Genomic DNA, 15,229 nt, shown 5'->3' with positions numbered 1-15,229 from the left:
TGAAAAATGGTGCAACTGCTTTTGCTTAGTTGAAGTGTTCCTGAATGTCTCAGGCATGCATCGAAGGCCTGCTGAAGTTCTTGGGCAAGTGCATGTAGCAAATAGAATGCGGGCCACAGAGGCTTTTTGGGCCTTGTCTTATGGAGGTCCCATGTCTTTACTTCCATTAACAGTAAGCAATGTGCATGACAATAGCTTAGAACCACAACAAGGTGGCCTTTCTTTGTCGTTGGCCACAACTTCTCTTGCTGCTCCTATATTCAGAATTATTTCTCTGGCCATTCAATACCCTGGAAATGTTGAAGAGTTGTGTCGTAGAAGAGGGCCTGAGGTTTTGTCGAGAGTGTTGAATTATCTCCTTCAAACTCTGTCCTCACTTGATGCTGCAAGAAATGATGGAGTAGGGAATGAGGAACTTGTTGCAGCAGTTGTATCCTTATGCCAATCTCAGAAACAAAACCATGCCCTCAAAGTGCAGCTTTTTAGTACCCTGCTACTGGATCTAAAGATCTGGAGCTTGTGCAGCTATGGGTTACAAAAGAAGCTTCTATCTTCACTTGCTGATATGGTTTTTACTGAGTCATCCATTATGCGAGATGCTAATGCTATTCAGATGCTTCTTGATGGCTGCAGGCGTTGTTATTGGACTACTCGTGAAAGTGACTCTGTTGATACCTTTTCTATAGATGATGCAGCTCGCCCTGTTGGTGAAGTTAATGCATTGGTTGATGAGCTCTTAGTGGTTATTGAACTATTGGTTCTGGCAGCTCCTCCTTCAGTGGCTGTGGATGATGTGCGTTGTTTACTCGGATTTATGGTTGACTGTCCACAATTGAATCAGGTACATGCAATTCTAATTGTGGATAATGTTTCTTTAGGTTGATCTGTTGTGGCTTATATAGACACACAAACAAACACATGAGCATTTATTTAGTTATATATCTCTTCATTTCTGCTATTAGTATATACATTATGCTTTTTATGTGTTCTTCCTAAGCTTCGTGGTTGTTATTTTTTATCATGGAGTTTGAACATAATTATGTGTGTCTCTTATATGGGCATGCTTCATATCTCCGTTTTTAAAGATTATGTTATGCCATCCTGCTTATATTTGCTTGTTACTTGTGAAGTATGAGCTTCTTTGTCAACTTGTAATGCCATTTTATCATTTGACACTGAAATTTCATGTTAGTCTGGGGCTTGTTATCTTTGTCCATTATCCACATTAAAATTGTATCTTGAACTCCAAGTTCTGCAGTATATTCTGTAAATGTGATTTTATTAGCTTGTCTGTTTCCTTTTCTTATAGAATTCTTGGGAAAATGCCTTTGAAACTTTCTGAAACTGCTGATTGTATAGTATGCAGTATGACATTATGTTTTAGAGAATGTATAGAACCTGCCCAAATATCTTCTTTTGTTTCCTAACAGATGTGTTAACAACAATTTTGCACCTGTAATTCGATTGATAATTTTCTGTGTAATCAACTGTGCAATCTCAAAAAAAAAGAAAGGTGTGCCATCTCATTTAATATTGCTCTTGCTGCACTCTAAGATGCCTTGGGTATTAACTAACTCAATTATGGGGCTGAATTTCCCCCCTTCCCCTCCCAGCATTATCTTTTAAAAAAGATGTATTGAAAAATTTTGTTATTATTGCTGTAGAGCTCAACGTAATCCATCCCAGAATATATTCCTTCACTTTTTTTTTCCTTTTCAATTTCCTGTCTGTTTTAAGTTATTCCTCATGACATGTCCAACTTGCACTCCTCTGTTTTAGAGATATGGTGTACTGATGTCTTGGTTCAGATGATTTTACATATATACCTACTTGTGCTTGCACGCTCGCACACGTGTACATGTGTTGATGTTTCATGTATACCAGTGCTAAGGGCACACCCAATGTGTGTGCAATTTAGAGATAAATTTTACATTACATAAATTTATATGAACTATTACAAATTTTGATTTTTAAGATATTTTTCACTGAGATTATAAATATCTTATTGGTTACACTGTTTGTGGATGGTTATATTGGCAACATGTGCTTTAGTAGTCAGATTGAAAACTGGTTTTGGTTAGCATGCAAAATTAAGCTTTGTGAGGGTAAAAATGGAAGTCTAAAAAGTGACAAAAATTTGTTTACACCAAACCCAAGGCTCCAACTTTAAGTATAGTATAGATATTTAATCTTTTGAACTGGAGAATCTGATATGTTAGAATATACCAACCTATTAAAGATTAGCTGTGGAAAACTATGACTCTGAACTTTAGAGATTGGGGAATAATATTTCAATGTTATTTTTTCTGGTTCCCTTGACTACATGTATACCTATATTCCAATGATCATATATGTATTTTGTTGTATCTAGTTGAAAAACCTTGGGTCTTAGCATATGTTTGTCTATCAAAGGTTAGTAGTGGAAAAGGTATGATTGGGGAGTAATATTTGGGAGTTGTGTGCTTATTTTGCCCTTCTCTTGTGATGCCACTCTGTTGATTAGTTCGAATACCTACGAAGATCGTACCTTTCCTTCTCTTTTCTATTTGACTCTCGGAAATGGTGTAAATTGAGATGAAGGCATCTTGCTACTGGTCCTGACTGTTTCAGTCTACATGCCTACATAAACTCAGTGGAATATTATGCAAGCAAATTTTGACTGCTTCTACTCTATCAATTCCGTCAGATTAGCAGTGTTCAAGTCATCAACACCTGTAAACTTGAATTTATTCACTATGTTTACTATTCTCAAGTATTGTCAGAGAAGCTCATATATCTTTTAAGTTGATCTAGTAGAAAAGATAAGGTGTCCTGATGAATCTGGATAATCAGTTGCATTTGCTTGTTATGCTATGGCTGGAGCATGCTGGTTGCACTTCTCTATTTGTTGTTAGGAGCACGTTTTTAAGCATACTGGACATGTTATTTGATCTGTGGTGTAATTATTTGAAGTGCTTAAAATATTTCTGCTGTCAGAGTTTCTTTTCTCCACTTCCAAACTACTTGATTTTCATATCAGTTTGGCCCTTTAAGTTTGAGATTGAGGATTTCATCCTGAAGCTCAGATATGTTAGCATCCACAATTTTGATTCTAGCTAATGATTCAAACTTCATAACTATGAATCTTGTTAGTCCCAGCATTTTCTGCTAGATCACTGGGTTTGCATGTATCTCATTTTTCATGCCTACAGGTTTCCAGGGTATTGCATCTCATCTATAGGTTGGTTGTACAGCCCAACGCATCCAGGGCTCAGACCTTTTCTGAGGCATTTATGGCATATGGTGGTATAGAAACCCTTCTAGTCCTATTGCAGCGTGAAGCAAAAGCTGGAGACCTGGATGAACCAGAATTATCGACTGAGAATGAAAAATCTCTTTCAACAGGGAAATCAGATTTAAACAATCAAGATGGACTTTTGGAAAGTAGCCGCATCGGTAATACAGGACATATGGAGGAAAATGAATTAGCTTCACCTGAAAAAGGGAAACTTGAGTCTTCTACCATTGAAAGGATGTCATCTGTATCTGAGTATCTTTTCCTCAGGAATTTAGGTGGCATCACTTCTTCAATAAGTGCTGAAAATGCAAGAAAGAATGTATACAATGCAGACAAAAGTGATAGCATTGTTGTTGGCATTATTAACATCTTAGGTGCTTTAGTTATATCAGGACATCTGAAATTTGGTACACACGCTCCTCCAGATATGAGTAATAATCTTCTTGGTTTGCTTGAGGGAGGGGGGACCATGTTTGATGACAAGGTTTCACTTCTACTTTTTGCTTTACAAAGAGCTTTCCAAGCAGCACCAAACAGGCTTATGACTAGCAGAGTATACACAGCATTATTAGGGGCCTCGGTATGACTTGCTCTATGACTCCTGGTTTTGAATTTTTTACCTCATTTTTTCTCTTTCCCAAGATTTTCGCAGCTAAACATATATGCCAAAAACATATTCGTAGGGTACCAAATTTCTTAGCATCGTCCTTTCTACTGAAGCCATGTAGAAGAAATGTTCTAATATTCGCTTTTTCTAGTTGTCTTAAATGAGTTCTATGCTTATTTGTCTGAAATAATCATTTTGCATTTAGGTGAAATGATTTCTGCACTGCAACTAGAATGGCAATTTTAGTTTTTAGAGAAATGCAATTGCTATTGGGTCTTGGTGAGCATGGTTGTGCATTTGACTGTAGCAATATTGATGATTGTTGCTTTCCTCGACATTACTTGTACCGAGTTTGTAATGATTTGCATTAGTTTTTTTAGAACAAAATGTAGAGGTTTTCTTTCATCTTTTTATAGGTAGAAGAACTTGTGTTGATAGGAGTTGAGGTGATGTATTACTGCCAGAAGAGATTAATATAGTTGCGTTGTTGTTTTCGTTATTAATACGACTGTAATTGTTAGTTGTAGTTACTACTATTTACAATCATTATTGTTGTTGTTTCTGTTAGTACTGATTAACTTTGACACTGGAAAAGTGCTTGAGGAGAATGTTTTAGAAGGATCTAAGGTGTGATCCTTATGTTGCAGTTAAATGCTCCTTCAACAGATGATGGACTGAACTTTTATGACTCTGGTCATCGCTTTGAGCATTTACAGCTTTTGTTAGTTCTTCTACGGTCACTTCCATACGCATCCAAGACATTTCAAAGTCGAGCACTTCAGGTATTAAGTTGGATTTTGCATTTTCTCTAACTAATCAATCTTATCTTTCTTTCAGTTTCATAGGGTTTGATCCAATGAATTGACGTTATTAAGATAATTTTGCATGCGGTGAAAATTCGTATGGCATGAAATGAAAATCAAGCTTGATAAAGTTTGCTGAATTTGTACTATTTTTGATTTCATGATCGTTGGATATTCTGTACTTGAATATTAACATCATCTCAGATGCGGGTAATGCTCCACATATCTATTTCCATCTTCAATTCAATCCCATAGTTTCTGGTAGTATGTGATATGACCGAATTATCATAATTTTATTTCTTACATCTTCCCATACAAATGACTTCTAAAGCACATTATTCATATTGATCATCTTTAGCATGTTATGGCTTTTGTTGTTTCTATTTTATTGTTAACCACTAGCAATTATGGAAGGCCTGTGAGAACGTAAGCATGCATGTGTCCTTGCTTTTTGTTCTTTTAGTCTTAAAATGGATTGTTCGCATGGATATAAGGGCTAAAATGTGTTGGAAGGAATCATAGGTGCAAAATAATGCTTTCTTGCTCCTGTAGATGCTTGTAAGATATATGAATTTCCACTGTAGTGGATAGGATGGATAGATTATGAGGAAGTGCAGATTTTATATCATAACAGACTGAAGTATTACAATAGAGTAGGTCTGTAAATTTCGGTCAATTTTCCCTTAACCATGTGTTTAGACATGGTTTTCCCTGGTCCTTCAGTTTCTCATCCTGCTTGTTCTCTACTCAATTTTAGGATCTCCTAATCTTGGCTTGCAGTCATCCGGAGAATAGGAGGAGCTTGACGGCCATGGAGGAATGGCCTGAGTGGATTTTGGAAATTCTTATATCTAATTATGAGGTAGCAATAAGTGCTAATAGTTTCAGCTTATTTGTTTTTTCTTTTTAATTTACTGAATCTTTAATGTTTCTGATGACGTCTTAGTAAACGAATTTAGGAAGTATTTTTTGCTTCTTCTTTCCCTCGTGAAGTGGTGCAGAGGCTGCTTTTCTTCTAATTTTTGTGTATATCTGACATGTCCATTTCTTTTCTTCTTTTCCTGGGGCCTACCTTTCTTATGTAGACAAGTGTTGTTACAACTGAAACTTCATCAAGCCTGAAAGATGTGGAAGACCTTATACACAACTTCCTGATAATCATATTAGAGTATTCAATGCGCCAGAAGGATGGATGGCAGGTTAATTCTGTTTCAAATCTCTTGTTTATATCTGTTGTGCATGTGTGAGTTTGTATCTGCATATGTGTGGTTATATATATTTGTGATGTTACCATGTCCACTTACAATGAAAATTTGGAAGGTAAAGGAACATCCAGATCTAGGCAGATTAGTAGACGAGGGGAATCATTGGTTGTACCAAAGAGATGAGATGATTCTATCAATGTGGTCGGATGAGTTCTCTTTAAGATAGGCTAGCGAATGGTAACTATTTGATTTATACAAATTGCTTGTGCTGGAGCTTAATAAGGCTCAAATCAATTTTGCTTGACTTGAACCTGAAATATTGGATTTCAATTTACCATCAGCTTGGCCATGCAAAATGTGTTGTTTAGCTCCAAAATTAGCGAATTAGAATAAAACTTTTTATGCCCATTTCTACGCATGTATGTGCAACATCTATGTCTACATATGCATAAAAGTTTTTAAACTCACGTATTGGGGTGAGATATCCAACATATGGGCTTAATATAGAAGAAGATGAAGGCAAAAGAAAAAAAAATCTAATATGGGTACAAAAGTTCACAACTGATGGGCCGCAAAGACCATTCATTGTCATTTCTCTTCAATCGTTATTTCATCAATTGGTCTATAATGACTGACTTCTCCTATTTTGGAGATTTAAGATCCTCTTTTAGTCACAAATATTCAACTTTGGATATTTATGGGGCTATTCGATTCTAAGCATTCTCTTGGCTGTACTAATTTGCTGTTTGATTCTAAGCATTTTTTTTCTTTAATATTTATATCATCATTTGTCATATAAAGTAATCAGTGGAGTAGAGAAACTTATATCTAAAGTAGAAACTTTTTTTTTATCATATGTGTTGAATATGGTGCCTAATGATCTTTGGTGAAAGCTTTAAAGGAGGGATATAATGTCTGACACAACATGAGTTGAGAAATTGGTTTAACTTTTGCAGACTGGATGATTAGTTGACCTCTTTGAAATAGGTTCAGGATATCCTATGGTTTTTATTTGGCTAAGCTAGATTGGTAGTTCTAAAGTGAGAGAGATTCCCTAAAGGGTTTGAACTATGTGAGAGAAATATGATGCTTCTGGTTTCTTCAGAGGTTATCATTGGAGAACGATTGAATGTTGAAACACATTTTAGCTGTAATCCTGGGTAGTTAAACTTCTCTGGTTAGTGGAATGGCTATGTGCTGATGTATACTCTACCATTGTAGTGTTGATCTGTTTCTTTATATGTACAGTTCTGTTATTCTTTGGAATTCAGATTTTGGTTCAACCAGCACTACCACATCTTTGGACTAAAAGACATTTCATTATTTGTTTGTTGTTCTTCAAGTTAATTCTAAAATTGCAATGGTTTTGTTTATTCCAGTTTGTAACATAATAAGATCATAAGCTTCTGAAACTAAGATGTGGATGATAGAAATATTCTTGAGATTTTTGGGCTTCAATTGAAACATATTTTTAAGAACATCAACTATTATAACCATTATTTGATTTTTTTTAATTAGAATTCGGATGTTGAAATGCTTTGGATCTAAACTAGCTATTGTTTTTGGCAAAAAAAGGGGTTGTTATCTTTTATTCTTTTTATCTTATGAAGTAGTTGAAGAAAATGTTTTTTTAGATAATGGTCCACTTAAAATACTCAATTCAAGTTGAAATCTGGAGAATATGGAAAATATCTACAGCATCATTATTTGGGCCTTTTTCAACATGTCAAATAGGTGGAGGTAGAGACAACTAATACACATTTAATGGGATTGTGTTGAGGATGAATATGAGCATTAAAACCTTTAGGCATGCTAATGTTGTTCGATGGCTTAATTTTTGTTTTGTCATGTAAATTTAGTTCAATGAATGTGTCATGGATTGTTATGTAAGTTGATTAGCGTGACCCTTCATGTACCACATAAGTCCTGTTTTCAATTGGGGCATGCTCCCCATCGTCCCTCTCATATCTGTTTCCTAACGTGAAAGTATGACATTTTTCAGTTAATTGATTAGAACTGCCAATGTATATATATGATTTAATTGGATACTGGTGCTTCTTGTACTATCTAAAGGAACAAGATTTCGAAATAAAATATTTGTCAAACATTTGCTGCTCCCCCTCCCCACCCCAAACTTTTCCTTGAATATGGACTGCTGCTATTTCAAGTCAAGTCCAAAGAAATATTATAGTTCCTTTGTCCTAAATTGAGTGTCTTGGCTTTTTAGTGCATACCAAAATATTGCCTACTTTAAGTTAATTTTTTTGTTTTCTTCAAATACCTTGTACGTCCATGATATTTAGTCGTCATACGTGTGCTTTACTACCTCCTTAGATTCTAATATACAAATATGGAAGACTCCACATTTTTTTTTTAAAAATCTCTTGACACCTTATCCAATTAAACTATGATATTTAAATGGGGGGGAGGGAGAGCTGAAGAGCAGAAGCTAAATACTGGTCCATCAAATATGGAGTGGGCAAATGAAAAACGAGATTAAGGACAAACTGGCAGTCATCTTTTTAACTAATTAAATTAAATGAGAAACTCCATCAAAGTTTTTAGAAATTTGTAATTAATTTTCGCTGCATTTGGCTTCACAAAGCATTTTGATTCATGAAGACAACCATGTCTTGCTCCTGCATGTTTTGAAATCTTTCGATCCATATAACTAGAGGCTCTTGTTTACTATTCAAGGATTTTCTTCCCTTTTAAGGTTAGCAAGTGTACTTGACACATTATGCGATATTTAGATGATTGCAGGCTGTCAATTGGATCATTTTTCTATCAGTATCCTATATAAAGTATATCAAGGCAATGGCAAAGTTTGCCATCTCCTCTTTAACTTACCTAATAAATAAACATTTGTTAGTGATTTTTGGGTCTGTTTAGATGGTGTGGTTTTTGGTGTGTTTGTCTAAAACTTACTGGAGCTTATTGTAGATGTTTTATGATATATTGGTGTTTGTCCAAAACACCTCTTTCCCTCTCCTTGTCCCTCTCTCACCTGCCACCCCTCTCCTTCTCCCCTTCAATCCTCCCCACCACCTCCTAACCACCACCTTGATCCCTTACCCCTCCTAGGACAGGATGAGTGAGGGGGTGTGGCGGTGGAAGGGTGGAGGTGATGGTGGGGTGTTTTTGTTCAGTATCTATTTTAGGTGTTTTAGGGTGTTTTTAGCAAGTTACTATAGAAGGCAGTTTAAAAGAGAAAAATCTTTTTAAAATGCTCCAAACAGGGGGTGCCAAACAGAGGCTGCGATCAGATGGGATGGGGGAGGCGGGGGAAGGGAGGGGAGGGGAGGAGGAAGGAGGGGGAGAAAGTGGGAGAGGGGGGAGAGAGGAGGGAGGGGGTGGTATTATTTTCAATTTTCAAAAAATGCCCTAAAACAATTTTGAATTCTAAAATATCCCAAAATACATCATCAAAAACACCTCTAAAAACATCTAACTATCTACAGTAAAAGTTTTTCACATATACCGCCATAGAAAAATTTTTGAAAAACACCCCAAAAAATACCTAATTCATGTGGAACCTACCTCTAAAAACATCTAACTATCTACAGTAAAAGTTTTTCACATATACTGCCATAGAAAAATTTTTGAAAAACACCCCAAAAAATACCTAATTCATGTGGAACCTACCTCTAAAAACATCTAACTATCTACAGTAAAAGTTTTTCACATATACTGCCATAGAAAAATTTTTGAAAAACACCCCAAAAAATACCTAATTGATATGGAACCTAAGACGTTCTATTTTTGGTTATCAAACATGTCTGAACATATTAAGGTCTGAACCCATTAAGCGCTGAATTGAGTTGTCAAACAGGGCCTATGTAAATGTTGTCTATATATAGACCCATTAATTAGAGTCAATAAAGGAGACTAGGGCCTCATTAATTTTGGCATTGGATCTTATATTGCTTGCCAATATAGTACTTCGTTTATGGAAGAAAAGAGAACAAAATGTAGTATTTTGTTGCTTAAGGTGTAGTAGCCTATCAAAGTGCCTCTCAACTTGATTGCTACCTGACATAATTCTGTGAGCTTCACCTTTGTTTTTGTATGTTTGATTTTTTTTCCCTCTGGTATCTGACGAGCCTTTCTGTTCTGTATAACCTTCTAAACTTCTGTCTCCTTCCGCTTCATTCATGTTATTCGTTGAATACTTCGCTTTGACAGGATATTGAAGCTACAATTCATTGTGCAGAGTGGCTCTCGATGGTGGGTGGTTCTAGCACAGGAGACCAAAGAATCAGGTGCCACTACATATCAGTTCTACCTTTCTGAAATTGTTAGAAAATATCAACTTATGTTGTTTGTTTTAACTGCCTCCAATGGTCACTGATTTTCAGAAGGTCTAAGATACAGTAGGAATTCACAATATTGAGATTGGACCTAGTTTCCATGTTAAGTTTGTCTTGGAAAGAACATTAGTAATCTTAGTGGCGTTCCTATATTCTTGTGTCCTCTAATAGTCAACTGTGGCTTCCTTTTGGTTGTATAAGCTAATGAAATTAGTCATTCTGTTGCTTGCATGTCTCCAAGTACATGTCCTTCTTGTTTATATGTATTTGGTAATTTGAAGCCTTCAATCATGTGTGAGTGATATTATTGTTGAACTAATAACGACTGTAAACACCTTTGAGGGCTGTGGTTATCCCATGTTAATGCAATTCATAGCATCTTGGGGTTGGTGTTGCATCATGTGAACATCATGTTGCATTTAAGTGCTATGGTACTCTGTCCTGAGTAATTAGAATCCTGAAACTCCAAAAAGTTTTGTGCTTTTACCTTGTGTGCCTCCTGAGATGCTATGATCAAGTCAGGTTATTTAAGAAGAGGAAAGAAACTTTGGCTTTGAATGATACTTTTGAAGAATTCTTTAGGGTGGGAAAGGACACAGAAGGGGTTTTAAAGGTGTGGAGTACCCTTTTAGGTTATTGAACTGGTTTTTGTTCTACATACTTCTTTTGGATTTAGCGAGTCTACCCCAGTTGTGTTGAAGTTTGGACGGATGTTGTTTGGCAGATTATAGGCTGCTTGAGATTACTCATTCTATGCTGGCATCTGCCCTTCATAAACAGAACAAAGAAAAAAATTGTGAGTGGTTTAAATTGCCTTTGTGGGGGACCTAAGGTTGCCTGTTTCTTCTGAACAACTGAGAGATGTATAGTTTGACTTTGTTAGTTTTAGGGGATTTCTTATATGAAGCTATTTGTGGATGTTGGTATACTGTTTTCTAGACCATGTTTATACCAAATGAGTGAACTAGCTATGGAAAACTAGGTGTGGGTTTGCTTATGAAATTGGCTAGAAAACACAAGCATTGAACTGAAAGTGGAGAAGGATTTATGAGTTGCTTAGAAGCACTCCTGGTTTTAGGGCTAATAGGAATTTGGTGTTTGATTTAGGCCAGGAAAAGTGGGAACAGTAAGACATTAATGAGTAGCCAAATGGACAGGTAAATTTGTAAAAGGGATGAGGCGGAGAATTGGGGTGCTTTTGAGATGTTCACCTTCTCAGGAGAAAGATCACTACATGTCCCCCATGAACTGAGATATTATGTTGCAACTTTGCTCTCCTGTCCTCTTGGATCTTAGTTCCCTTTTGTCTTGAAGTGAAAGACTATTACTTTGTAGTAGGTCTTCTTCCTGATTTTGTTTTAGTCCCATTGAGATGGTGCTGATAAGTGAGTAGCAAGTGTAGTAATGGTTGGTTCTCGATTGATTTCATGTGAGTGCAATTTGCCATGTCGAACAGTTACAGATGTCAGGTTAATTATGGCTCTTAATGTCGGATGTTTGGTAGCTTTTAGCTGATTTTGAGTGGGGACCTGGTTGTGCCTTGGTTGGCCTTGTGAAACTCTTTATCCTGATGGAATTTTGCAATCACATACAAGGCCACGGTTCAATGGTGAATATGGGGATGATGGTCTATAGTTGCTGAGTGGGCAAAGTTGGATTGTATGGTGGTGTTCTTGCTATCAACAGGAAGGTGGATTATCATGTCCTATCAAACTTGATCAGCAATGAATTCCTAATTACATTTAGGGTACGTTTGGTTCTACAGAATTGGAATTGAATTGGAATTGAAATTCTATAGAATTAGAATTCTAGGAATTGGAATTCCAAAACGTTGGAATTCTTTTGTTTGGGAAATGCATAGAATTGATATAGAATTCATTTGGAATTCCAAATTCTTTGTTTGGATGCGAGAAGAATTCATTAAGAATTAGAATTGTTTCCATCTAACATTTGCTTACATAAAAATTTTCTTTTTTTCTTTTTCGTATGGAATAATTTTTTAAACATTTAGCTAATTCTTACTAAAGTTTCAAGGAAAAAATCAATTAATGCCTTTAATAATTTATTTTTTCTTGCATTTAACCAATTGTTATTAAAGCTTTAAAGAAAAAAACCAATTAGTTCCTTTTCTACAAAATAAAAATATAGTATTACTCTTGTTTCCTTTATTCTTAATTAAATTATATTAGATACAAAACTAATTGGGGTATGTAAGACAACAAGATAAAGTTCGTTGTGTATGTAAGTAAAGTTTCTGGACAATGATGAACAAGAAAGTAACTATTCACAAAATAAAAACAAGAAACTATGAAGTCTAAAGTATCTCTTAACAAGACCACATTAACATGCCTTTTCATGCAGACACGTTTGACCCAAAACTTCAAGAACAGTTTTGAACAAAAACCTGCATCACTTGTTACCAACAAACCATAAATATCTCATCTTGTGCAATTCGTTGATTTTTAAAGAGAAAATTATCAGTGGAAAGGTGTGCTGCCAAACATACACAAATCCACATGCATAAACAGATTGTACATGGTTGCACAAGTGAAGTTGCTCTAGTCCCTGCAAGAGAGCTTCTTCGACCTTTTGCAAAGAATGCTGAAGATCATATATTCTCACAACTTGCTGAGCACTAATTATCATGACATTAATTATCATGACATGAGTCTTAACATCAAAAAAACGATACATCTCTCAAAATGGTCCATCGCTTCTTGAACAAACCAAAATTGTGGTCTTGTTGAGAACAATCACACCACAGCTTATTTGAATCCATCAACTGTGACAAATACAAGTTCATTAACTTGACTAAAATTGCATCCACTACTAAAGACTTCAGCAGAAGTAGTAATTAAATCACCAGAATGCAGCTTTAGGATGAAATAAGTTCCCTTGTTGAATGTCAATAACCTCAATTTTCTTTACTCCATTTTCTTTCTGTCGGTAGATTCTTTCTTTCTCCATTTCCTCCCTCCTTTGGTGCATTTTAGATTCTTTATTTCTTCCTCCTTTTGTACTTTTAGAATCCATTAAATTTAAGCGCTAATTGAGTACTAAACTTTATATTGAATCTTGGGAAAATGTATATATCACGTTTCAAACCTTGTCTAAAGTCTGAACTTATTTTATCAAGGGATACAGAGTATTTATCTTTGAGTTGCATATGCAAAAGGCTGGAGTTGAATAGACCACAAACCTCCAGGATGTGATGCAACTTGCCGTCTATCCTTGTTTTGCTCATCATCCTCAAGAATAACAGCTTTATTATCTCCTAGAGCTGACATTAAGTTGACACCACAAAATTAAGACATGGACTTCTTTACTATATAGTATATTAGGAACAAAAATTGCATGATAACAAGGTTGTACGTGGGGCTTACGCTCTAAAAATGTCAATACTTCAATAAAAAGAAGATTGAACATGCTGCTCATACACCAATCCAGTACCAAGTTTCTATAAAAAAATAGACCTCCGTCCTTAACAAGGGTCTTTCCAACTGTAGGTTCTGAGCCATTGCTGGGCTGTAAAACCAAAGTCAAGAACCATTACTAGAATTAATATCTGGCACTCAAGGGTTAGGCAGTGCTTTGTAAGAAAACGTCAAATTTCAGTGCAAATTCTTAGGAGATATTACCTTCAAGACTGAAGAACCCAATTCGAGAAAATTAGGCAGGGGTAAGGAGAGAGCACTCAGATTAGTCTTGCGATTGGCAAGATGATGGGTGGATGCGTGGCAGGAGAGGCGAAGGGCAGAGGGATGGCTGAAACGAAGAGCGATAGGGGAAACGATGGTGGAAGCGGCAAAATGTTAGGGCAGAGGTAGAAGCGATGGTGGAGAGCAGGAGCACTTGCGGCTGAGAAAAAATGGTGAATTAGAATAGGAGAGAGGGATGCTTGTATATTTGACCCGCTTTTAATTTTTTACCCATGTTAGATTCGCGTGTATATCCATTTCTTATGGTTTAGTTGTGAAATTGGAATTAGAATTCTTTTGGTCCGGTAAAGAATTCAATTCATGGAATTGGACTCCCATAGAATTCAAATTGAATTCTAATTCTTCAATTGGAGCATAATCCAAACAACAGAATTAGAATTGGAGCCCCAATTCCAATTCTAAACCCCAATTTCATGGGGAACCAAACATACCCTTAGTAGAACTTGATTCCTCTACTTTATCTTTTCATTTTCATAGAGTTTTTTCTCTTATATCAAAATATAATTTCTTAATAACTGGAAAATTCTAAATTTTCTAGACACCTTATATCATTTCTGCTGCTTTATCAGAAATATTGCTTGTACTAGCATGCACATTTTCAAGATAAGAACTTCCTTACTTTTCATATATGATAGATATCGAAAGAAACTAAAAATGGGATTGCCAGATTTTATCATTTGAAGCTCTGAATTTCAAAGGTTAAAATGGAAAAAAGGAGTTAAGGAACAACTACTTCAGAATCATTTAGATGTGCTTATCAACTAGGGCTTAATGGTCCTAAAATGTTTGATAGGACTTATAATTTTCCAGAAGGATTAAATAGGAATGAAGGACTAATTGGTGAGGTTTTGTATATCTTAACTAAGTTGAAGCATAAAGAAAGGACTTTTTGAAATAATCTCTTGTATTTCAACACTTGTACGCTTAATTTGGTGCAAATTCATTATTTTAGATGATATTTGTTGGACTTAATTGGTTGCACCTTTTCTTCTGTAATATACCGAATACTTTAGTACCTTCTTTCCTGGTATGGTGTAATTTTACTTCAATTAGCCACATCATATGCTTCATTATTGTTAATCTTTTGGTGCTTCTCTGATTGTAATTGCTTCTTTTACACATATGATAGCAAATTAGGTTTCTTGTTATCTAGTCAACTTTCGCCATTATAGAGGGGTTATTGGGATACAATGGACTGAGTAAAACCCTATTTTCTTTTTCTTATCGGATTTTTATTTTCAGTCTGATTTTATACATGTGAATTAACAGTTTGTGGGGTTTTAACATGTGAAACTAAACACTGTGAGA

General features: G+C 35.6%; 1 protein-coding gene across 1 annotated transcript in view; it reads left to right on the top strand.

Annotated features, from left to right (window-relative positions):
• Positions 1-15,229, top strand: part of LOC113727956 (BEACH domain-containing protein C2-like) — a 37,028-nt gene that overhangs the window by 3,432 nt on the left and 18,367 nt on the right. The window contains exons 3-8 of the mRNA XM_072081073.1: positions 54-841; positions 3,192-3,857; positions 4,532-4,666; positions 5,445-5,549; positions 5,773-5,886; positions 10,078-10,154. Coding sequence (XP_071937174.1) covers positions 54-841; positions 3,192-3,857; positions 4,532-4,666; positions 5,445-5,549; positions 5,773-5,886; positions 10,078-10,154 — 1,885 coding nt within the window. The remainder of the gene's footprint in view (positions 1-53; positions 842-3,191; positions 3,858-4,531; positions 4,667-5,444; positions 5,550-5,772; positions 5,887-10,077; positions 10,155-15,229) is intronic.

Source organism: Coffea arabica, chromosome 2e (genome assembly GCF_036785885.1).
Source record: "Coffea arabica cultivar ET-39 chromosome 2e, Coffea Arabica ET-39 HiFi, whole genome shotgun sequence".
NCBI lineage: Eukaryota > Viridiplantae > Streptophyta > Magnoliopsida > Gentianales > Rubiaceae > Coffea > Coffea arabica.
This window is presented reverse-complemented; position numbering and strand designations above follow the sequence as displayed.